This window comes from Mustela nigripes, chromosome X, assembly GCF_022355385.1.
Source record: "Mustela nigripes isolate SB6536 chromosome X, MUSNIG.SB6536, whole genome shotgun sequence".
Classification (NCBI taxonomy): Eukaryota; Metazoa; Chordata; class Mammalia; order Carnivora; family Mustelidae; genus Mustela; species Mustela nigripes.
The window spans coordinates 75,394,261-75,417,917 of NC_081575.1; the positions used below are offsets into that span (position 1 = coordinate 75,394,261).

Genomic DNA, 23,657 nt, shown 5'->3' on the forward strand with positions numbered 1-23,657 from the left:
AGGCAGAGAGGAAGGCAGAGAGAGAGGAGGAAGCAGGCTCCCCACTGAGCAGAGAGCCTGATGCGGAACTCGATCCCAGGACCCTGAGATCATGACCTGAGCCGAAGGCAGCGGCTTAACCCACTGAGCCACCCAGGCGCCCCCGGATGGTTTTGAATAATAATATTCTTAATCATTTTGATCATTTTTATTAATCACAACGTAAGCACACATCATTAGAGCCAGAAGAAATCTTTGAAACCAACTAATCCTCCTAATCTTATTTGAAGATGAGGAATCCAAATGTCAAAGGGGAGAAGTAATTTACCCAAGGTCAGTCAAAAATGAACAGGATCTTCCCCACTATTACAGCAAATGCACAGGGGCTCTTTTTCCTAAAGGGTTCAAACCATCTCACAACTCATAATTTTAAATTCATATAGGTCCCCAGACTACTCATTCTCTAGGACTGAGTCCTTTTTAGAGTGGGCACAAGCCCCGCAAATTCATCAAGGCCCCCACAATCCTAGAATAAAATCTCACCATCTGCAAAGCCTGCCTATTCACGTGTGTGATAAGCTAGATTCAGGCTGATCTGACATTTCCTTTTAACATAGCAGTCATCCTCATCCCTGGCTGAACATTCTTGTCATCTCATGGAGCTTTTAAAAAATATTGATGCCAGGGCCTCACCAGATCTCCCCCAGAGATTCTGGGAATTCGTCTTGTTAACTTCCCAGGTGATTCTAATGTGCAGCCAGGCCTGAGAACCACGGGTTAATAGAAACAGTTCAGCCTGGGAAGTCATCAGAGAGGGAGACCAACCATAAGAGACTCTTAAGTATAGGGGAAAAAAATGAGGTTTTTCTGGAGGGGAGGGGGGTGAGGGGGATGGAGTAATTGGGTGATGGGCATTAAGGAGGGTAGATGATGTGATGAACACTGGGTGTTATATGCAACTGATTAATTATTGAACTCTACATCTGAAACTAATGATGTACTATATTTGGCTAATAGAGTTTAAATAAAATAAATTTACATATATAAAGAAATTTCTTTAAATATTTATATGTATAGACAAAAAATAAAGAAAAAAAACAAACAAACAATTCAGCCAACCAAGTGAAACATGCACAAATATTTCCCTGAAATTTTGAAAGCCAAATATATTCTGCTTTAAAGCTATATCTATGATGTCCTGCTTTTTCTTTTTTTTTTAAGATTTTTTTTTTATTTATCTGACAGAGATCACAAGTAGGCCGAGAGGCAAGCAGAGAGAGAGGAGGAAGCAGGCTCCCTGCAGAGCAGAGAGCCCGATGTGGGGCTCGATCCCAGGACCCTGGGATCATGACCCGAGCCGAAGGCAGAGGCTTAACCCACTGAGCCACCCAGGTGCCCCATGTCCTGCTTTTTCTAAAAGAAAGTGATGGTACACAGAATCTACAGTTGTGGCACTGGCCTTCAGCAAATCATGGACCCAGTTAAGAAACACAGTTAGAAAGAAAAAGAGAAACATACAGTTTATGGGTATTAAAAGAAATTGGGAACTCTGGAGCCTGCAATAAGATTTACCAGGATTAAGATGCCAAGTGAGGGGCGCCTGGGTGGCTCAGTGGGTTAAAGCCTCTGCCTTCGGCTCAGGTCATGATCCCAGGGTCCTGGGATCGAGCCCCACATCGGGCTGTCCGCTCCGCGGAGAGCCTGCTTCCTCCTCTCTCTCTTTCTACCTGCCTCTCTGCCTACTTGTGATCTCTGTCTGTCAAATAAATAAAGTCTTTAAAAAAAAAAATGCCAAGTGATACATACTCCCTTTTTCCGATGAGGTCATTGGCTTGGTAGATGATTACCACGAACCTAGAATACATCTAGGTTCTACAAAGCATACCAACAAATCTATCATGCCACATTTTCCTTTTTTACACATTGGTAGGATAAATGATGGCAGTCCAGTGGATTCTGCACTGGTTGACCAGATATATACAAAAATTAAAGGGCTGTAACTCCAAGAAGGGGCTCTGGTGAAATTAATGCCATCTTATTTTTTTCTTTTTTTTTTATTAACATATAATGTATTATTTGTTTCAGCAGTACAGGTCTGTGATTCATCAGTCTTACACAATTCACAGCACTCACCATAGCACATAACCCCCAATGTCCATCACCCAATTGCCCCATCCCTCTACCCCCCGCAGCAACCTTCAGTTTGTTTCCTGAGATTAAGAGTCTCTTATGGTTGAACATTTCTTTAAATCACCAATTCAGATGGTACTTATTCAGTTTCCAAATAATGCAATGCTAAAAGAAACTGCTAATCTGCTTCATGGCATAAAAAAAAAAAAAAAGAAATTAGCCCACCACCCCCCAAGCATGAATACACAAACCGATGGAAATATAGTTTAACTCATGTACTGCTAGAAGGGACTGCTAATTTGTTGCACAGCATAAAGAAAAAAAATAAGGCCCATAAAAAGCTAGACTGGACTAACCAAGCAAAATAAAATTTAATAAATTGGGTTCAAAAAAGTCTCAAAAATCCAATTCCACAACAGAGTAGAAGACTGGACTGAACAGCAAAGCGTTTGAGCCTACATTCCAAAAAGGTAGTACAATGGCCCTTAATGCTGACTGCACATTTGAATTACTTTGGGGAGACTTCAATTTTTAATTTAGGGAAAAAAAGTTGCCAGGGACCTATCTCACACCAATTAAATCAGAATTTTTCAGAGTGGGGACTTGGAATGGATATTAAAATCTCCCCAACTGATCTCAATGTTCAGAAAGAATTGAGAACCAGTAGAAGGCAACATTATTAGATATTTCACAGACAGATCAAAGTCCCTTTGTACTTAATCCTGATCAAGTAGCACCTAGAGTAGCATAGTAGTATAATCAGTTCTGGGCAACACCACTTCATAAAGAAATATAGAAAAATAAGAGTATTTTGAGAGGAAAGAAAATTGGATGAAAACTGCAGCTCCTTCAAAACCATCCTGTATTTTAGGCTTCACCTATTCACATTCCTTTCTCTTTAAAGATTCCAGATACTGAGTTTTCATAAGATTAAAAGAAATTTTCTGATGTATATTTAAGATAGTCATTTTATTGAATGAGAAATTCTGTGTAAAATTGCTATAAAAATGAAAAATATGAAAAAGCACTAAAAATATGAGTAAGCTGAGGGAGATAGTATGACTTCAGGAATGACTCACAAACCTACCTCTCCACCTGACCTCATTCAGCTTCACACTAGTTGGGGATGATCAACTCTGACTCTCCCCACTCTCCATTTGAAAGGCAGACCTATGTCCATGGCACCAATATCTCTGACCTTTACTTACCTCATCTGTAAAACAGGGAATAACAATCATCCCTACCCACTTCACAAGGGTGATGTGATGCACAAAATTAGAAAAGATGTGAAATTGCTTTGTAAATTCCACAGACCCATGTACTGACAAGGGATTACTAGTACTGTCATTACTGGATTTTATCCCAAGTCTTCTCTATCCTCTAGGCACTTCCCCTTCATAGCTTTTCCACTTTGTACTTTGATGCCAAGGTAAACCATGCTTAACTAAATGTTCTTGAGAGCTAGACCCACCTAATGACAGAAGACACTCTGGGCAGATATCAGAAGAGCTAAACTTTGATCAAGGATTCTTAGAAAGCCAGAGCCTCAGTTGGCCTAAAACAAGTTGCAGAACTAGAAATAAAAGCCAGAAAGTATAAAATCCCTCACCTCCATATCATTTAGGGGGCAAAGCAACTGGGGCTGGATCCAGAAGTTTAGTATGAGATCTTCTAAGGAAGCAGTTATTTTGGGAGAACAGGTTCAGTTCCCAATTATGTCCTTGTCCAGAGCAAACACTCAGAGGCCAAGATAACAGACAAAGGCTAGGGGGACATGCTTTGGCCAATGTAACTGTAAGTTACTGCAACTGTAAGACTGTGCCTTTTGCTCATAGCCAAGTACTCTCAATCTAAGCCTCACCACAGGGCTAATTACCTTACCCACAGGCTCACTGGGATCTCGAAGCTCTCAATACTTAATCACACACAGTGGTGAATGAGAGAATCAGCCAAGGCCAAGCCCAAGCCCAACCTGTTCACCAGGCTTACAATCAAAATGGCCTTCCTAATTTGCCCAGCCTTCCCATTTGGAAACTCCTCAGAAACCAATGACATAAAAACAAAATCCCCTAAATTCCATACAGCGGCCAGCCTGAGCAGAGTTCCCTAAGCCACAGACAAAACTGGGGCACATTACACAAGTAGATGTTACAGGTTCTGACAGATAGGGGCTGTCTCAATAGGGAAAAAGCACTGCTCAGTTTGTTCCCACCATACTATCCCTTCACCTCCTCTCTGCCTCAGCCAAAAGTCAGGGTGAAAAAAATATTTTTCATGATCTACAGACTTCCTTGCACTAAAACTAGATTGTGAAATGACTCAGTTAATCTTAGGAAGACATTTGGAAGAAAGGAGAAAAGAATTTGAACCCAGGAGCTTTCCAATAAAGAGCCCCAATGACTGGAATGAGGCTAGTATGGTTAATGAGGCTAATATACCTTCTCTGGATGTGTTTTCTAGGCATTTGCAGGCAATGAGGATCTTGTTTCTTCTTTGTTCACCAACCCCCCCACCAAAGCATCTCTCCAAGTCCTGCTGGGCTGCAGCTCCCTTTCCCTAGAGCCCTTTGTGCCTGGACCTTTTAAAGGGTGGGCTCCAGAGCTCAGCAGGAGCTAAGTGATGCAGGAGGTTGCTAGGATACTGGTAACAGGCTGCTTTTGAATCCCCTGGTGGGGAACTGGGAGGGAAAATTTCTGAGCTGGAATTCTGTCCTTTCTAAGAGCAAAAGCTTATCCTCTACCCAAAGAAATCAGAGAAGAGGTAAGGAAGCGAGAAACTTAGTTGGAAAAAGCTGGGACAATCAGAGATGAAAACCCCTCTTCTCTTCCTACTCCTCCTTCTCCCACCAACCACCCACTTACAGCAGGAATGTGGGCAGGGTAGAGGAGGCTGTATCAGAGGGGAGAGTAAATGGAAGAGGGAGAAGAGACAGAAGAGGGAAGAATAAAAAGTCAAATGCAGAGGATTCCACTCTTCTGGGCTGCATTTTTCATTTTCTCCCACTCTTCTCTTTTTGCATATCCTCACAAGTCTGAAGGAGAAATGCCAAACCTTTAGGATTCACAAAAGTAAAAAGTCATACTGCCAACTTTGGTTCTCTACTTCCCAAACTCCCTTTTAGCTGCTCTTGGTTGGCCTGCCATCTGGCTAGCAACATCTCCTTATTTGCCTAGAGATAAGTTAATTTGAAAAATGCTTACCCATTTTGCCAGCTAAATTGCTGATGGAAGGGCTCAATCAAGTGACTCCTTTAGCCTAAGGGGCTGTGGGGTAGGAGGGTTGGAGGAGTGTAGGGGAAATACCCATCCAATCTGGCACCGGTCAAATCCTTACAGGCCCTAGCACAAGGAGGCCATTCAGAACTATGGAACAGTCAATGCATGCCCTGCTATTTTTCCTCATTCCTAGCACAACCAACCCCCACCCACTTTCAAGAGTGTGCACCCTCTCCCCTCTATATACACAGAAGGGTGTGCATACACACCCACAAACATACTGCCACACACCCTACACACATACATTCACAAAGGTTCTCTGCCAAGGGTCTGTCAGGCACCCAGAGGTGAAGATTGTGGCATTTCATGACCCTACTTTGCCACAAACCTGGCTCAAAGACTAGCTTTGGAGAACCCTTCTCACCTTAAAGGGGGGGAAAAGCAAAAAGCATTCCATTGCTATAGTCCAGTTTTCTTCCCATAAAGCTAGGTAAAAATTCTCAAGTTTTTCCAGATACCAGCAACCAGGTATTTCCAACCCCGCCCCATCATCCATTGATAAAGATTTCATTTGCCTTTTCACTTGTCTTTCCAGTTCCTCCCCTTCTGATTTCAAGTGCCTCTAGGCACCCAAAATCACCGAATGCAATAACTTGGAGGCCACTTAGTCCAATCATCCCCAAATGCCAATGTTACAGGGAAGCCCAAACACACTGAGAAGGAAAAAAAAAAAAAGCCCAAGGTCAAATAATCTCTCAATAGAAAGAACCCAAGTCTGTAGCTGCCCAGCCTAGAGATTTTCCTGTCCAACATGTCTCAAAACAAAGTGCCCAGCCAAAACATAACCTTATTTTAGATAATACCATTGGAGCTAAGAGTATGTGGTGGGGCAAGAGGAATCACAAGATTTTCTTTGCAAAGAAACAAGTTCAGTTCAATCCAGCCCCCTCCCAACAAAGGAACCAGAGAGTAAATAAGAATCTTCCAAGATCATGCTTATACCATGGTACAACAGAATAATATTAATTTTTTAATAAAAGCCTTTTACCCACTCGGTGCCAAGTGCACATACCCTGAGGCTCAAAACCTCTTTTGACGCCATTAAATAATATTCTCTGGATTCTGAGATCAGGACAATTTCAAGTGCCCTTCACAGCCCCTTTCCCTTCATAATCATTTCCAAAGAGATTGAACAATAAGACATGGAACTTGACAGCACAATCCCAGCAGATTTGTACATCACACGTGAGCAGCCAACCCCACGGGTGTAGGGGGAACATGCGTGTAGACTGTATGCACCCTGATTCATTGTTACATGGGCCAGAAACAGCGCTATTTCAAGTCAGGTAAACATAGAATGGAATACCTGCCAATCAGTGGGAGGAGGTAGGGGGAAAATAAGTATCTTGTACATTGGCATCAGAGACCATTTCCTGGATTTTCCAAAAGCTTTTTTAACAGAAAGAAAAATATAAAAATAATAGCAATAATGACAGCAATCACCACCACTACCATCTGATAGAGAAATGCAAATATATGTCAAAATTGAATGTTGCTTCTAGCTCCTGTTTTCCCCAGCTCTCAGCCCATTCCACGCAGACTTTTTTTTGCGGGGGGGGGGGGGCTGCTCAAAACTTAATTTAGCATGTTACATACTTTCATTTTGTTATGGAAATCCTTCAATTAGAAACCTCTGATCTTTAAAGAACAAGAAAGCAAACAAAACCCACCACTTTATCATTAGCACTAGAAAGTTCTATTTAAAAACGTAGTTCAAGAACATCATTGCAAATAAAGATTATCCAAAAGAGGCATATACATGTACCATTATTCCCAAGGTGGGTAAAGAGCTGGCTTTTGTTGTTTTTTCAGATGACACAGAGAAAATCCACAAACTCAAATCCAGGGGTACAATCTTCTTTGGGAAAATGAACCCAAACAGCTCTTGTCAATATCTCTTCTTGCCAATTCATAAACATCAAAGAAGACTTTAATGCTTCAGTCCATAATTCCAAAAAAACTGACAATTAATGCTATAAGAAATGTTTTAAAGATGGCTTATTTCCAAATTGGAAACTATGAACTAAACCCTAGACAGCTAATTGAGTCAAAGGACACAGTCACCAACTGCCAGCTCAACGCACCCCACCATATCACTTCTCAAATTCTTACTTATCATTAGAAACTAAAGAATCGTTTTTCCTGAATTCATTCCTTGTTTCATTTTTATTCCCTCTTAACATCCAGTGCAGGGCTGACTTTCCTAAGATGTCAAAAATCCATCACACTCTTCCCACAACCATCCTTGTCCAGAAACAAACCCAAATTCACTCCTGATGGCAAGAGATAATTTTTGACTAAAATTCCTTGACGGAAATTATAGGGAGTTTTAAAAAAAAATGAACTGAAAAACAAAAACACCACACACAGCAAAGCCACTGTTTAAGGACGCAGATCTTGCTCCGTGAACACCACATAGATGGAGAATGCACACACACACGCACACTTAAATAGAATACATTTCTTTATCAACTATTTTACTCAAGCAATAAGCAACTACATTCACAGGCATATTTAAAAGACAAGACATGACAAAAGATTTAGGGAGAGATAATATACCAACGTCATACATATCACAGCGAGGCCATGTTGAAGCTCAAAACGTTTTCCCCCCTGAGTAAGAAAGCTTGCTTTCTCTCTCTTTCCCTGTCTCTGTCTGTCTGTCTCTTTTTTATTCTCGGTGGTTCTCGGGATGAAATCAAAGCGAGAGTTCGCAACAGCTCAGGAAGCTGGACTCCATTCAGCGCGTTCCCAGGAAAAACATGAGTATGACATTGACAAGCAGGAGGACTACAATCACGGCAAAAACAACTACAGTTTGCACATCCAGGGTCATGGTGCAATGCAGAACACTGTAGTGTTCCAAGTGGGGGGCCGGCAGATTGGGAGATGTCAGTCTCTGCTCTGTCAGACTGTCCATACAGCCACCATGCTAGAAGGGAGAGGAGGAAGTCGGATGGTTGGGGAAGGGCTGGGTTTGGCGCCCGAGTTTGGTATGGGGGGGGGGGGGGTGGGGACAGGGGAGATTGCTTTCCCCCTTCTCAGGATTAAGCTGATTTTTCTTCCCTAGCTGAGAAATCTTAGCTCGCGCTGAAGTCGGCAGAGTCCAGCATTCTCTCTCGGGCGCCAAGCAAAAGGCAAAATCCTGGCTTTTCAAGGGAAAGGCGGGAGGAACCAGTGCGAGGTTCTCCTGCGCCTGCTCGGTTGTCTGTCCGGGCGTGCGTCTGTCCAGCTGCCTGGCTATAGGTCAGTCGCGGTCTCCCCTACTCCCTCTAGGTCGCTCGCTTTCCTAGTTTCCTCGTTTTTCTAGCCTGGTTGCTTGCTTTCTCCGCGGGTCTCCCGGCTTCCAGCCTTTCATTTAAATCCTGCCTTGCTGGCTCTCTCCCTCTCCTCTCCCCACCCCCCAAGCCCGTAGGCGGTGTTTTTTATTCACCTAACGACTGTGGGCGCCTGCGTGAGGAGCTGCCGGAGGGGTTGACAGTCCCCTCAGCCAATAGCAAATGCTGCAGCCGTGCGTTTACTCGCCGGGTGGGGCGGGACTTCAGCTGGTGTGCTAGCCCCGGCAACCTATCGGAGGGCCCAAGCCTTCCCTTCCCCCAAACCCCCACTAGCGCGAGCCAATGGCCGCCGGTTCTGGCGTGGGGGTGGAGAGCTTGTTGGGGGTGGGTTGAGGAGAATGTAGGGAGAGGAAGGGGGAGGGTGCACACAGAAGTGGGAGGAAAGGAGAGGGCGTGGCAGGCAGGGACGGAAGGAGGATAAAAGGGAAGACTAATAGAAGGGAAAGAGAAGGAAAGATGGGAGGGAGAAGAAATAGGAATAAGGTGAAGAAAGAGGAGGGTGAAGGAAAATGTGGGGAAAAAAAGGTTGAAGAAGAGGGAAAAGGAGCAGAAAAAAGGGATGGGTGGGTGGGGAGGAGGCATGCCTTGGCATCCTCTTGTTTTGGAGTCTGGGCCAGGGAGATAGCAAAGGTTTCTTTGGCCACTGCCCAAGTATTTACAGGCAACTCATAATTAGCTATACACATTCAAAACAACAACAACAACAAAAACAAAACAAACAAACAAACAAACAAAAACAGTGCTGTTGACAGAACCACAAGGACACACTACAAATTATCCAAAATCCAATTCTGTTTTGTCTTCTCTGATATTCCTGCACTTGCAGGTCAATTTTCTTTCCTGTTTATGGTTTCTTTAGACTATGTATGCACTCTTCCAGCAAGATGGGTATTCTGAAAAGACTCCAAGTTTGTGGTTGAAAAGCCTCTACAAAACTTGCAATATGTTTGTAATCACTGCCCTGCTCAATGTTCCTGATTCTATGTCTGGAACTAGGGAAAAGCCCTGGGTGGGAAGGTTTCAGATTTACTCCCAGCCCTATTTTAAGCTTGCTTTATGACTTTTAGGCAACTCCTTTCCCCTCTCCTGGCCTCCATCTCCTTTCTGTCACATGAGGACTTAGACCTACCTGAAAATTCAGTGAAACCTCTGAAACTTCATCTCAGAAAAAATACATGCAATTTCAGTAAACCTCTAAGCCCTTCTTCCTCTTATACCCTAGGACTGTAAAAGTGAGCAGACATATATTGGTGGAAGGGGATAGAAACTAGATTAGCCAGGAATAGGACAAGCTAAGTTCTGGAACTCCTAGAATACTATAGACTCTAAAAGGAATGAGAATTGCTATTAATTCTCTAGAAATCATTGAGGCTAGAACAGTCACTGATCTTAAATAAATGACTAGAAATTCTGGATGAATGCAAGTCATAAACAATATGGCCCATAGCCCTACAAAATAGAATAAAACCTAAAGAAGTTCCCACTTCAAAGGTTTGGGCTTATAACACTACCAATTAATGACTCATGCCAAAACAAATTATATAAACCCTGAATCAGATCAAGCTTCTAGATCAATAATGAATTTATAGAACACACAAAGGACAGAAAAACATATTAAATTGCGATGTGGAGGTAAAGACTAAAAAACAAAAACAAAACAACTACAGGGCCAACAACCTGGATTTTTTTTCAAAGATTTTATTTATTTGACAGAGAGAGATCACAAGTAGAGAGAGAGAGAGAGGAGGAAGCAGGCTCCCTGCCTAGCAGAGAGCCCGATGCGGGACTCGATCCCAGGACCCTGAGATCATGACCTGAGCCCAAGGCAGAGGCTTAACCCAACAACCTGGATTTTTAACAAAAAATCCAGAGATTTTTTGTTGGGCAGAGGCAGCCCAACAACCTGGATTTTTAACAAACAAATAGGAAGGAAAATTTTTGACTTAGGTGGAACACGTGTGTGTGTGTGTGTGTGTGTGTGTGTGTGCACGTGCGCACATGCACGTGCATGCATCTGTACACACACATTTGTGATATATGTGAAACAACTGGAAATTTGAACAGGTTGGACGCTTGATGATAATAGGAATCACTATTACTTGATAAGATGTTATAATGATATTGTGGCAATTTTAACAAAATGGGGGCAATAGGAATAATTTTGTGACAATGGTTTCTTAGATATGACATGAAAAACACAAACAACAACAAAATAGACAAATTGGATGTCATTAAGATTAAAACCTTTCATGCTTCAAACGACACTATCAAGAATATGAAAAGACAACACACAGAATGGAAGAAAATGTTTAGAAGTTATATCTCTGATAAGAAACTTGTACCTAGAATATATAAAGAGCTCTTACAAGTCAATTATAAAAAGAATAACCCAAATAAAAAATTGGCAAACATTCTGAATAACATTTTTTTCCAATGAAATAGTCAATAAGCACATGGAAAGATGTTCATCATATAAGCCATCAGGAGAATGTAAGTCAAATGCAGGAAATGCAAATGCAGGATATTTACTACAGCAGTATTTGTAATAAGATACCCCAAGAATGGTTACAATAGAAAAGCTAGATGTGGAGAAATCAGAACCTTCATAACACTGCTGGTAAAAATGGTTGAAGCCACTTTGGAAAACAGTCTGATAGTTCTTCAAAAAGTTAAACATAGGGTTACTATTTGACCCAACAATTCCACTGCTGTGTATATACCTAAGAGAAATGGGAAAAAATGTCCACATAAAATCTTGTACATGAACATTCATAATAGCATTATTCACAATAGCCAAGTGATGGAAAAAACTCAAATGTCCATCAACTGATGAATGGATAAACAAAATGTGGTATATCCATACCATGAAATATTATTGCACCATAAAAAGGAATGGAGTACTGTTACTGCAACAGTATAGATGAACTTTGAAAATATTATGCTAAGTGAAAAAGCCAGACAAAAAAGGCTTTTGTATGTTTCCATTTATATGAAATGTCCATATAATTATGGTTTAATCAAGCTTTTGTTTCATTTATATATAAAAATAAATGTGTTAATTGTGATGTAAAATTTATTTTTTAAATATTTTATTTATTGAAGAGAGAGAGAGAGACAGCACAGGTTGGGGGAAGGTCAAAGGGAGAGGGAGAAGTAGACTCTCCACTGAGCATGGAGCTTGACATGGAGCTCAATCCCAGGACCCTGAGATCATGACCTGAACCAGTCAGATGCTTAACAAACTGAGCCACCCAGGCACCCTGTAAAATTTATTTCTTTTGGCAAGTAATGCCAAAATAGTTTAAAAGCTACTCTGCTAGGTTATGTTGAGACAGATACTAGTGACCAGCATAGTACCATAATGTAAGCAACTAGTATCTTTATCCTTGTTTTTTTTTTAAGTTTTTATTTGAATTCATTACTTTTTAACTTTATTTTTATATTTTATTTTATTTTATTTTATTTTTTATTATGTTATGTTAGTCACCATACAGTAATACATCATTAGTTTTTGATGCAATGTTCCAAAATTCATTGTTTGCATATAATTTAACATATAGTGTAATATTAGTTTTAGGTGTACGATATAGTGATTCAACACTTCCATATGTCACCCAGTGCTCATCACAACAAGTATACTCCTTAATCCCCATCACCTATTTATCCCATCCTCCCACAGGTAGCCCCTCTGGTGACCCCGAGTTTATTCTCCATACCTAAGGGTCTGTTTCTTGGTTTGCTGCTCCCTCTCTCTCTCCGTCTCTCTCTCCCTCTCTTTCCCTTTGTTCATTTGTTTTGTTTTTTAAATTCCACTTATGAGTGAAATTATATGGTTTTTGTCTTTCTCTGACTCATTTTGCTTAACATTATAATCTCTAACTCCATCCATGCCATTGCAAATGACAGTATTTCCTTCTTTATTACAGCTGAGTAATGGCTGTGTATATATACCACATCTTCTTTATCCATTCATCAATCAATGGGCACTTGAGCTATTTCCATTGTAGATAATATTCTTTTGTATAGATAATATTCAAAATATCTTTTTTTCATATATATTTTCAAAAAAATATTTTTGTATTTTGGGGTCAAATACCTAGTAGTGCAATTGCTGGATCATAGGGTAGTTCTATTTTTAACTTTTTGAGGACTCTCCATACTGTTTTCCATAGTGGTTGCATAAGCTTGCATTCCTACCAACAGTGCAAAAGGTTTTCTCTTTCTCCGTATCCTTGCCAATACCTACTGTTTCTTGTTCCTTTTGGCCTTGAAAGTGCAATTATATCCTATCTCCACTTCATTGTCTATTGACCCTTTAATCCACTGCAGCCTGGCTTTCACTCCCATCATTTCATAGGAAACTAGAACCTTTTGTGAATATAAACAAATGACCAACTTGTTACTAAATGGTATGGCCAATATTCCATCTTTCTTTTCCCTGACTTCCCTCATTCTTGATTCCACTGATGCCTTTCTCCTTCCTGAAATGCTCCCTTTGCCTTGGTGACATCATCCACATGACCGGTCTGGTTATACAGTCTTTACTTCCTGTCTGGGTTCTTCTTCATTCAATCATTTAAGACCATGATTTCTCAGGGTTCTTCTAATCTCAGTCCCCTTGTCTTCATTCTGCACTTGCACTGAATGGTGGACCCATCCATTCCCAAAGCTTGAACTACCAACTACGTTACACACTGATGCACCTCCTTTCAATGAAGTTACTGAACACTAGGGGGAACAAAATCCTTGCCTGCGTACACCTTACAATTCTCTGCTGATGAGTTCCAGGTAGTTCTCTTGAATTCCAGAGACGAATTTCCAACTGCCTTACAGATATCTCCTCCTGAATATGTCACAAGAACCTCTAGCTTAAAATTGAAATCATCTTTTCCCATCCATGCCATTCCTCTTTCCCCTGAGTTCCCTCTCTTGTAGGAATGTCTCCTTGCAAAAACCCTAGGAGATATCCATAAGTCTTTCTTCTCACTCATCTTTCTTCCAGCCACCCAGTCCTCTAAGTCATGGTAATTCTCTTCCTCCTTAAACTCTTTCATGTGTCCTTCCTCTGTCTCCCTGCTACCGGTATTTTTAATCAGCTCCTCATCATCTTTGATTCCATTACCATCTATTACTTGGTCTCTTATGCTGCTCTCTCTCCCCAGTTCAGCCTCTACTCTCCTGCTCAAATTATCTGTCTCAAAAGCACTTCTGCTCTTAGCAATCCTATGGTAGATACTATAGACTGGTTGCTCAGGATCCATGCCACCCTCCTTCTAGCCTACCCTCCTATATTGCTGAAAATCTCAAAACCAAAAACCTACAACAGCCTGTCACTTCTCAGGCTCCTTTGCATCCAGTGTTCTGGATGTGATTTATTTCTGGTAATCATATGCATACACACAATATTTGAAAGGAGGTAATGACGCAGAAGCCATATTTCTGCTGCTTCTGTTGGCAAGCATAGTGATGGAGATTTTAGGGTTTTCTGCAGCCATGTTACTTTCCCAAAGGCCCCAGTGTCTGGTCACTGGCTTTGTGTATTTGAGGAACGATAGAAGGGGATATTTTATTCTATATTATTAGTATTAATTATTATTATTATTTGCTAGTGAATATCTAGAAGTCATGACGATACTCTACTCAATAGTTAAGGCAGTGGCATATTCTTGATTCCTAGGCTTCAGATAAGGTGGTGTGTTTCCAAAGTCCCTGGCGCCTCACTTTCCTGCTTGTGGCACAGAAAACAGTTCCCCTGGTATCCTGGGAGTTATTCCTGGGGGCCTAGCCTAAAGGTTGTCCCTCCAGCCCTTAACCCAATTTTAGAAGCACCTGATTTTCTGTATTAGGACTCTTTCTACTGAAAATAACTAGAGTGATTTAATTTCTGCTGCTGAAGCCTGAATTATATAACTCCTCTACTTAAAGGCCTTCCATATCTCCCTACTACTTTTGTGGCAAATGCCATATAATGCCTTGCTAATCTGGTGTCCTTTGGTCTTTCTAACCTTAGATTTCACTAATTCCTTCTTACTCTGTACTCTCCAGCTAAACAGAGCCTACCATAGTTCTCATAACCATCAAGTACTTTTGCCTTAAGAACTATCCATCTGCTGCTATTCTTCCTGAGCTCCCATCTCAAAACTCAAATTCCACCTCCCCTAGAAGGTTTTTTCTGGTTCTTGCTTCAGAATTATTCCGGAAATATTCTTCTCCCCCAGGACCCTGTATTTGCCCCTCTTAGAATACTTATTAAACTGTATAATAATTTTTTTCTTCTTTGTTTCCTGCACTAGACTGTGGAGCTAAAAGGGCAGAAACCACACCTATCTTATTCACTGCTTTCTCCCCCAAGCCCAGCACAGTGCCTACCATTTAGCAGATGCTTAATAAACATTTGCTGAATGCACGAATGTCTTCTTCATCCACTTGTTTCCACTCAGAGAGTTATATCTTCCAACATAGAAAGCCAGAGATGAAGAGACCACAGAGAAAATCTAGTCTAAAACTTATGTTCTAGGTTAGAAAACAGGCCCAGAGAATGGAAACAACATGCCTAAGATTACACAGCTAATTTCTGGCAAAGCAGAAACCAAAAAACCCTTGTCACTTGAGTCTCAAAGTACTTTTGGGAGATTTTAGACCCTGGGACATGAAATTTGATCTCAGCTCCATCCATGTGCAGTTAGCATGCTGAGTGAAGTGACCACCCAACTCTGTGTACAATATAAAAAAAAAATAGACAAGTCCCCCATATTTCAGCAGCAGTATCCCCACCCCATAGCTAACACTTCTGCTGACAATGTACCAAGAAATCAGAGAATTAGAGGTATAGCAAAATCCCACTCCCATCCTTCAATCCTCCTGCAGTATCCCCACTAAATAGTTATCTAGTCTCAACTCTAACACCCACAACAACGAAAAGGTTCTTCTCTCCTGAAACAGTCTATTCATCTCTGGCACAATTGCAGTTGGCAGAAAGTTCTTCTATCTCTTTGAGCCAGATGCTTTCACCACTTCTACCACAGCCACTTCTGAGGAGCTAATCAATCCATGAAATGGTATGGAATATAAATGCTCCCAAACTCACACTGAAATTACTATAAGCTCCCAATATATATCTCAGGATCTAAAGACCATTCATTAGATAATAATACTTATAAAGTGCTTACTCTGTGCCAGGGACTATACTAAACCTTTTGCATATATTAACTCTTAATCCTCACAATCACCCTATGATACTAAGATACTATTACTGTCCTTATTTTACAGATGAGGGAATTGAGGCACAGTGGTAAATAACTTGCCCAAGGTCACATGGCTAGTCAGTGGTGGAGCCCAGATGAAAATCCAAACAGTCTGACTCTACAGCCTATACTCTTAGACACTCTGCTATATAAATACCACTAAGTAATACATATCCTATCTTCCAATAGCATCTGACAAGGTGTCTCCTGTGTCATAGGAATAAGCCATTTCAATGTTCTGATCTGAATCCCAGTGGCCTACCTCCCAGGTGCAAGTCTTAAATCTTTTCCTTCTTTCAGGGCAAAGCCAATGTCTGTTGTATTTTGTCTCTCATGGTTCAAATAGCTCCCAAAATCACACTTCTTCCAGGAAGTATAACCAAGGAAAGTTCCACATTTTATCCTGATCCCTCTGCTACTCACTTACTGCCATTCAACCCCATCCAAGCCACCTGATAATCTCCACGTTTGCCACAATCTAAAGATATCACATCTTGTATGCTCATTGTCTCGGCTACTGATATGCTAGATACTTTTGCATATTTGTGCATGTCCACCCTATTTAAGAGAATCAGCTCCCTGAGGACTAAGACTCCTGGTTAGTTCAATTATTCAGCACAGAGATCACTGCTCCTCCAAAATCAGTTAAATGCAATAAGCACTTCTTCTTCTTCTTCTCCTTCTCCTTCTCCTTCTTCTTCTTCTTATTATTATTATTTAAATTTAATTTTATTTTTTTCAGTGTTCTAAAATTCATTGTTTATGCACCATACCCAGTGCTCCATGGAATATGTGCCCTCCATAAAACCTACCACCAGGCTCACTCAACCCCCCATCCCCCCCAAAACCCTTAGTTTGTTTCTCAGAATCCACAGTCTCTCATGATTTGTCCCCCCTCCAATTTCCCCCAACTTACTTCTCTCTACCCCAATGTGGGGCTCAAATTCATGACCCTGAATTCAAGAGTTTCATGCTCTACTGACTGAGCCAACTCAGTGCCCAGTAAACACTTATTCTGACAGCAAAGGGGTACAGAGATGCTCTCAGGAAGCTTACAGCCTAGTGGGAGACACAGTCATTCCAGTGTCCTAAGCATAATCAGATAATGAATAAAGTTGCTGATGACTATAGAATGAATTATTGAATTTTTATATTCAAAATGGAAATAAAAGGTAATTTCCTCCCAATTTCCCTACATAGGAATCCTCTCTACACTATGTGATGAGGTAGGGGGAATGGAAGGAGAAGGAGGAATCACCTACTTTTAGCATGCATGGTGCTAGGCCTTTCAATATACCATTTTCTTAAATCTTCCCCAGAAGCCTGAAAAGAAGGAATTGTTATCACTACTTTAAAGAGTAAGAAACTAAGGTTCAGAATGTTTACATCAACTCATAGCCATACAAGTAAGATATATTTCCAAAGCTTACTATCTCTTATGAGTTCTGTCCAGCAGCTGCTGGAATATTTTCAGTAACAGAAAGTTCACTCTAAAGCCTTCAAAGCCATTATTTGTTTTGAGTTGAAATTCATCATTCAGTGGTTTTGACCATTTGTTAGAACACTATCCTCTGGCCATACAGAAAAAGTCAAGTACTAAACAATAGTCTTCTTAAAATGTTTCAAAGTATCTATCATGGGTTCAAACTCTGATTCTTACCCCCCACCACCATACACACAAGCACACACCACTTATTCTCTAAGATAAACATGACCATTTCTTTTAAGCTCTTCCTTGTGGTATGGTTTGCAATCCTCCCCCGGCTGGTTGCTCTTCAGTTTGTCCAACATACCACAGAACACATATCCAAGTAGGAGTGACAACGGGGAATGGGAATATCATCTCCCTTATTCTAAACACTAGTCCCTAGGAAGAGCTACCTGTGAGCTCAAATGCAACTAAAATATCTGATACTCATGTGTGCTGCTGTGCTCCCACCATGCCTTGAGAAGTTCATGGAAAAGTGAAAAAAATGCAATGGATAAGAAGTTAAAACTTCAGATGTAAGTCCAGCCTCTGCTTCTTGGTTTGACCTCAAACAAATCTCTTAACTTCCTTAAAGCTCAAAAAGCTATGACTTGTTTTCAGTTGTAACTTAATATAAAGCAGTGTTTTAAAATTTCAGCCGCCTTACCAAAGGTGGAAGGCATGAAGTTGGTATCAAGGTAGCCTGAGGAAAGGGTGATGTGTGATTGCTTAAATTAAAGAATAAGGATGCATAGAATTGTTGGTTGTGAAGGGTAGAGTTTTAGGGGAGGATCAGACATAGGGTTAAGAATTTGACTCTGTTTGGGCACCTGGGTGGCTCAGTTGGTTAAGCAACTGCATTTGGCTCAGGTCACGGTCCCAGAGTCCCGGGATCGAGTCCCACATCAGGCTCCCAGCTTCATGAGGAGTCTGCTTCTCCCTCTGACCTTCTCGCCTCTCAAGCTCTCTGTCACTGTCTCTCTCTCAAATAAATAAATAAAATCTTTAGGAAAAAAAAAAGAATTTGACTCTGTCTGAAAACTTTTCTCCTAGCTCTCTGTAAGTTTAGCTCTTTCATCTTTTCAAAAGGAATCCTTCCCTGACCACCCTCTTTGAAACTGTATCACTACGTTACTATCCTATATCATGATTTTCTTTCTAGATCTTTCACTATATGAAAAGTTATATAATTATTTTATTATTGATTTATTGTCTCCCTTTATAAACTGTAAACTCCATGAAGGCAGAAATTTACGTTTTCATTGTTTTATCTCCAGCACATAGAGCGGTACTTCACACTCAACAAATATTTTTTTTAATGACTGAATAACTAAATGAATGAATACATGAAAGAGTGAATAAAAGGATATCTCTACTGACTCGCAATGTTGGATGTAGAGGAAATGTGTCATAGAATGAAGTCAAGCAGACAGAGTCAATTATCAAATGGTTTTGCTTATTTGTGGAGCATAAAGAATAACATGGAGGACATGGGGAGATGGAAAGGAGAAGAGAGTTGGGGGAAAATGGAGGGGGAGATGAACCATGAAAGACGTGGACTCTGAAAAACAGACTGAGGGTTTTGGAGGGGTTGGGGGTGGGAGGTTTGTGGATCCTGGTGGTGGGTATTATGGAGGGCATGTATTGCATAGAGCAATGGGTGTGGTACATAAACAATGAATTCTGGAACACTGAAAAGAATTTAAAAAAAAATAAATAAAAATTTTAAAAAAGAATATATTCTCGACTGCAGCCTGTGAATACCAGTATTCCAGGTACAGGCTTAGAATTTCAGACTTCTTTGGTTTTCTGTTCCCAATTGGCACAGACTCCACTCAAAACCACCACCCAGAATCCTTTCCCTCAAGAATCACTGCCTACACCAACTTCATGTAGCCAAAGACAGAATACGTACTTGAATAAATACCTAGAAACAGCAGTTCCCTTACATGGATTTATTTCAGGCCTGTTTTGTAGAGGGAGAGAGGCCAAGGAAACTCATTTCAGTTCTATTTCAAGTAATCCACTGGACCAGACAACCTGCCTGTGCTCAAGGTAGAAAGGACTGGTTGGAAAAGAGAAACAACAGTCTACAAGCCCCTTCAGAAGAAGTACAATGCTTTCCTATCAGGCTTAGATCTTTCTGGGGCAGCCAAATCCAATCATGCATCAATTTAAGAGTGTTATGAGCAGTGAATGCTTCCCTTAGTATCAGGCCCAGTATTTAGTTTTGAAGCTTAATCTCCTTGACAGTTCCATTTTGGGAACTCATGACTCATTCAACCAGCTACCCCCTCTTATCCCCGTGTCCAAATTTTGTATTTATGGGCTTCACTTAAACAGTAAACTACTGGGCAGTCAGACACCAAGATCTCATTATCAAATTAAGCATGGGGTTTTGCTCATACTCTCTCTCTTCCCTACTCCCCCCTTACTGTTTCAATTAAATAGGCCACGAACAGCCCTAGACTTAGAAGCAGTATAGCTTGATAGCTGAGAACTCAGGCACTAGCCAGTCTGCTGAGGCTCAACCTTAGTTCTGCCAGTTGTTGGTTGTGTGATCTGGAACAAGATAATGTCTTTTTTTTTAAAGTTTTTCTGTTAATTCTGGTTAGTTAACATACAGTGTTATATTACTTTCAGGTGTATAATATAGTGAGTCAACAATTCCATAAATCAACTGGTACTCATCATGATAAACCCACTCCTTAATCCCCATCACTTACTTAAACCTATCCCTCCATCAACCTCTCCTCTGGTAACCATCAAGTAGGTCTCCATAGTTCAGAGTCTGCTTTTTGGTTTGTCTCTTTCATTACCCTTTGTTCACCTATTTTATTTCATAAATTACACATATGAGTGAAATCATATGGTATTTATATTTCCCTGACTTTCTGCACTTAGCATTGTACTCTGTAGCTCCATCCATATTGTTGCAAATGATAAGATTTCATTATTTGTTATGCCTGAATGATATCCCATTGTGGTTGTGTGTGTGTGTGTGTGTGGGTGTGTGTGGGTGTGCGCGCACGCGCACACATGCATGCACACGTGCATGTGTGTACATTATTGAGGATTTCTGCAAAAATTCATTAGGGATATTGGCCTGTAATTCACTTTTGTAGTAGTGTCTTTATCTGGTGTTGGTATCTGGCTAATGCTGGTCTCATAGGATGAATTTGGATGTTTTTCTTCTTTTTCTACTTTTTAGAATAGTTTGAAAAGAATAGGTATTAATTCTTCTTTAAATGTTTGGTAGAATTTGCCTTCGAAGCATTCTGTTCCTGGACTTGTGTTTGTTGGGAGACTTTTGATGACTGATGCAATTTCCCTGCTGGCAATAGGTATGTTCAAATTATCTATTTCTTCCTGTTTCAGTTTGAATGGGTTAGATATTTCTACGAATTTATTCATTTCTTCCAGGTTGTCCAATTTGTTGGCATATAATTTTTCATAATATTCTCTTATAATTGTTTGTATTACTGTGTTGGTTGTTATCTATCATTTGAGATTTTATTTGAGTCCTTTCTCTTTTTTTCTTGATAAGTCTGGCTAGGGGTTTATCAAATTTATTGATTTTTTTGAAAGAACCAGCTCCAGGTTTCATTGATTTCTTCTATTTTCTTAAATTTCTATATCATTTATTTCTGCCCTAATACTTATTACTTCCTTCCTTCTACTGTTTGGGGGTTTTGTTTGTTGTTCTTTCTCTAGCCCCTTTAGATGTAAGGTTAAGTTGTCTATTTCAGACTTTTCTTGCTTCTTGAGATAAGGCTATATTTTTATAAACCTCCCTTTTAGAGCCACTTTTGCTGCATCCAAAAGTTTTAGACCATTTGGTTTTCATTTTCATTTGTTTCCATGCATTTATTATTTCTTCTTTTGTTTCCTAGTTGACTCATTCATAGTTTAGTAGTCTTTTATTTAACCTCCATACATTTGTGATCATTCCAGATTTTTTCTTGTGGTTGTCTTCTAGTTTCATAGTGTCATGAACAGAAACAATGCATGGTATACTTTGATCTTTTTGAATTTGTTGAGGCTTGTTTTGTGGGCTAATATGTGACCTAATATAGAGAATGTTCCTTGTGCACTTGAAAAGAACGTGTATTCTGCTGTTTTAGGATGGAATGTTCTCTGTTAAATCCATCTGTTCCAGTGTGGCATTCAAAGTCATTGTTTCCTTGTTGATTTTCTGTTTAGATGACCTGTCCATTGATGTAACTGGGGTGTTAAAGGCCTTACTGTCATTGTACTCTTATCAATTAGTTCCCTCATGTTTGTTATTAACTTTTATATATTTGGGTGCTCTCATGTGGGGTGTATAAATATTTACAGTTGTTGTATCTTCTTGCTGGATTGATCCCTTTATTATCAGTGTCCTCCTTTGTCCCTTGTTACAGCCTTTATCCTAAAGTCTATTTTTTTCTGATATAAGTATTGTTACTACAGCTTTCTATTGACATCCATGTGTATGACAGTTTCTACATCTCATGACTTTCAATCTGCTGGTATCTTTGGTTCTAAAATGAGTCTCTTGTATGAAACATATAGATGGGTCTTTTTTTTTAATCTGTTTTGATATCCTATGTCTTACACACTCTCTTTCATCTTTTCAAAAATGAAAGACACACTCTATGTCTTTAGATTGGAGCATTTAGTCATTTACATTCACAGTAATTATTGATAGATATGTGTTTGTTATCATTTTAGTACTTGATTGTGGTTGTTTCTGAAGATATTTTCTGATCCTTTCTTGTCTTTCTCTCATGGCTTGTTGGTTTTCTTCAGTAATATATTTGGATTTCTTGCTCTTTATTCTTTCCATATTTACTGGCAATTTTTTAAAGATTTTATTTATCTATTTGACAGAGAGAGAGAAATCACAAGTAGGCAGAGAGGTAGGCAGAGAGAGAGGGGGAAGCAGGCTCCGTGCTGAGCAGATAGCCCGATGTGGGGCTTGATCCCAGGACCCCAAGATCATGACCTGAGCCAAAGGCAGAGGCTTAACCCATTGAGCCACACAGGCACCCCATGGCATTTTTTGATATATCGTTGCCATTAGGTTTGTATAGAACCTGTTCTGCATAAAACAGTCTATATTAAATTGATGGTCATTTAATTTTGACCCATTCTTTACTCCTCTCCTCCCCCATTTTTAGGTATATGGTGTCATATGCCTTTCTATTTTATGAGTTCCTTGACTGATATTTTACAAAGACATTCATTTTTATTGCTTTTGTGTTTCCTACTTTCATACTTTTACTGTTGGACTTTCCTTTCACTGTTTCACTGTTTTAGGGGTCATGAACTTCTTTAGTTTTTGTTTGGGAAACTCTCTCTCCTCTTCTGAATGACAGACCTACTGGATAGAGTAATTTTGGCTGCATATTTTTCCCATTCAGCATTTTGAATATATCATGCTACTCCATTCCAGCTTGGAAAGTTTCTGCTCAAAAATCTCCTGATAACCTTATGGGGTTTCCCTTTTATATAACTGTCCAGTTTCATCTTGCTGCTTTTTTTTCCCTCTATCATTATTTTTGACATTTTAAAACGATTCTTATTTATTTATTTGTATTATTGAAATATTTATTTATTTATTAAAATATTTTATTTATTTATTTGAAAGAGGCTTGATCATGAGAGGAAAGGAGGGGCAGAGAGAGAAGGAGAATCAGATTGTGAATTGAGCAAGGAACCTGATGCAGGGCTTGATCCCAGGACCCCAAGATCTGACCTGAAGGCAGATGCTTAACAGACTGAGCCTCCCAGGCACCCCATATTTTGACATTTTAATTATAATATGTTGATTTTGTTTGATTCTGTGCCTCCTCAAGCTGATATCTGTTTCTTTCCCCAGATTAGGGAAGTTTTTAGCCATTGTGTCTTCAAATAAATTTTTCTGTCCCCTTTTCTCTCTCTTCTCCTTCTGGGACTCCTATAATGAATGCTATTACATTTGATGGATTCACTGATTTCCCTAAGTCTATTCTCATCTTGCATAGTTAGTTTTTCTTTCTTTTTTTTTTTTTTTTTTTTAAATTTTTTATTTTTTATAAACATATATTTTTATCCCCAGGGGTACAGGTCTGTGAATCACCAGGTTTACACACTTCACAGCACTCACCAAATCACATACCCTCCCCAATGTCCATAATCCCACCCCCTTCTCCCAAACCCCCTCCCCCCGGCAACCCTCAGTTTGTTTTGTGAGATTAAG

The 23,657-nt window shown here is 40.0% G+C and overlaps 2 protein-coding genes across 8 annotated transcripts in view; both read right to left on the bottom strand.

Annotated features, from left to right (window-relative positions):
* Positions 1-23,657, bottom strand: part of ARHGEF9 (Cdc42 guanine nucleotide exchange factor 9) — a 223,369-nt gene that overhangs the window by 171,005 nt on the left and 28,707 nt on the right. The window contains exon 1 of one of the 7 annotated variants that reach the window (XM_059385142.1): positions 8,818-8,837. The exons of 2 other annotated variants lie outside the window; for them this stretch is intronic. Coding sequence is in view for 3 of the 5 variants with exons in the window: in XM_059385138.1 (XP_059241121.1) it covers positions 7,944-7,952 (9 nt within the window). In the remaining 2 variants the exon portion in view is untranslated. Of the gene's footprint in view, positions 1-7,149; positions 7,229-7,943; positions 8,040-8,817; positions 8,838-23,657 lie in introns of those variants that run through there. 4 more of the 7 variants (XM_059385141.1, XM_059385138.1, XM_059385139.1 and 1 more) reach the window with 4 other exon arrangements.
* On the bottom strand, positions 8,125-8,783 carry LOC132006965 (uncharacterized). The gene has a single exon (XM_059385144.1). It carries the CDS (start codon positions 8,302-8,304, stop codon positions 8,125-8,127), a length of 180 nt encoding a protein of 59 aa, XP_059241127.1. The 5' UTR covers positions 8,305-8,783.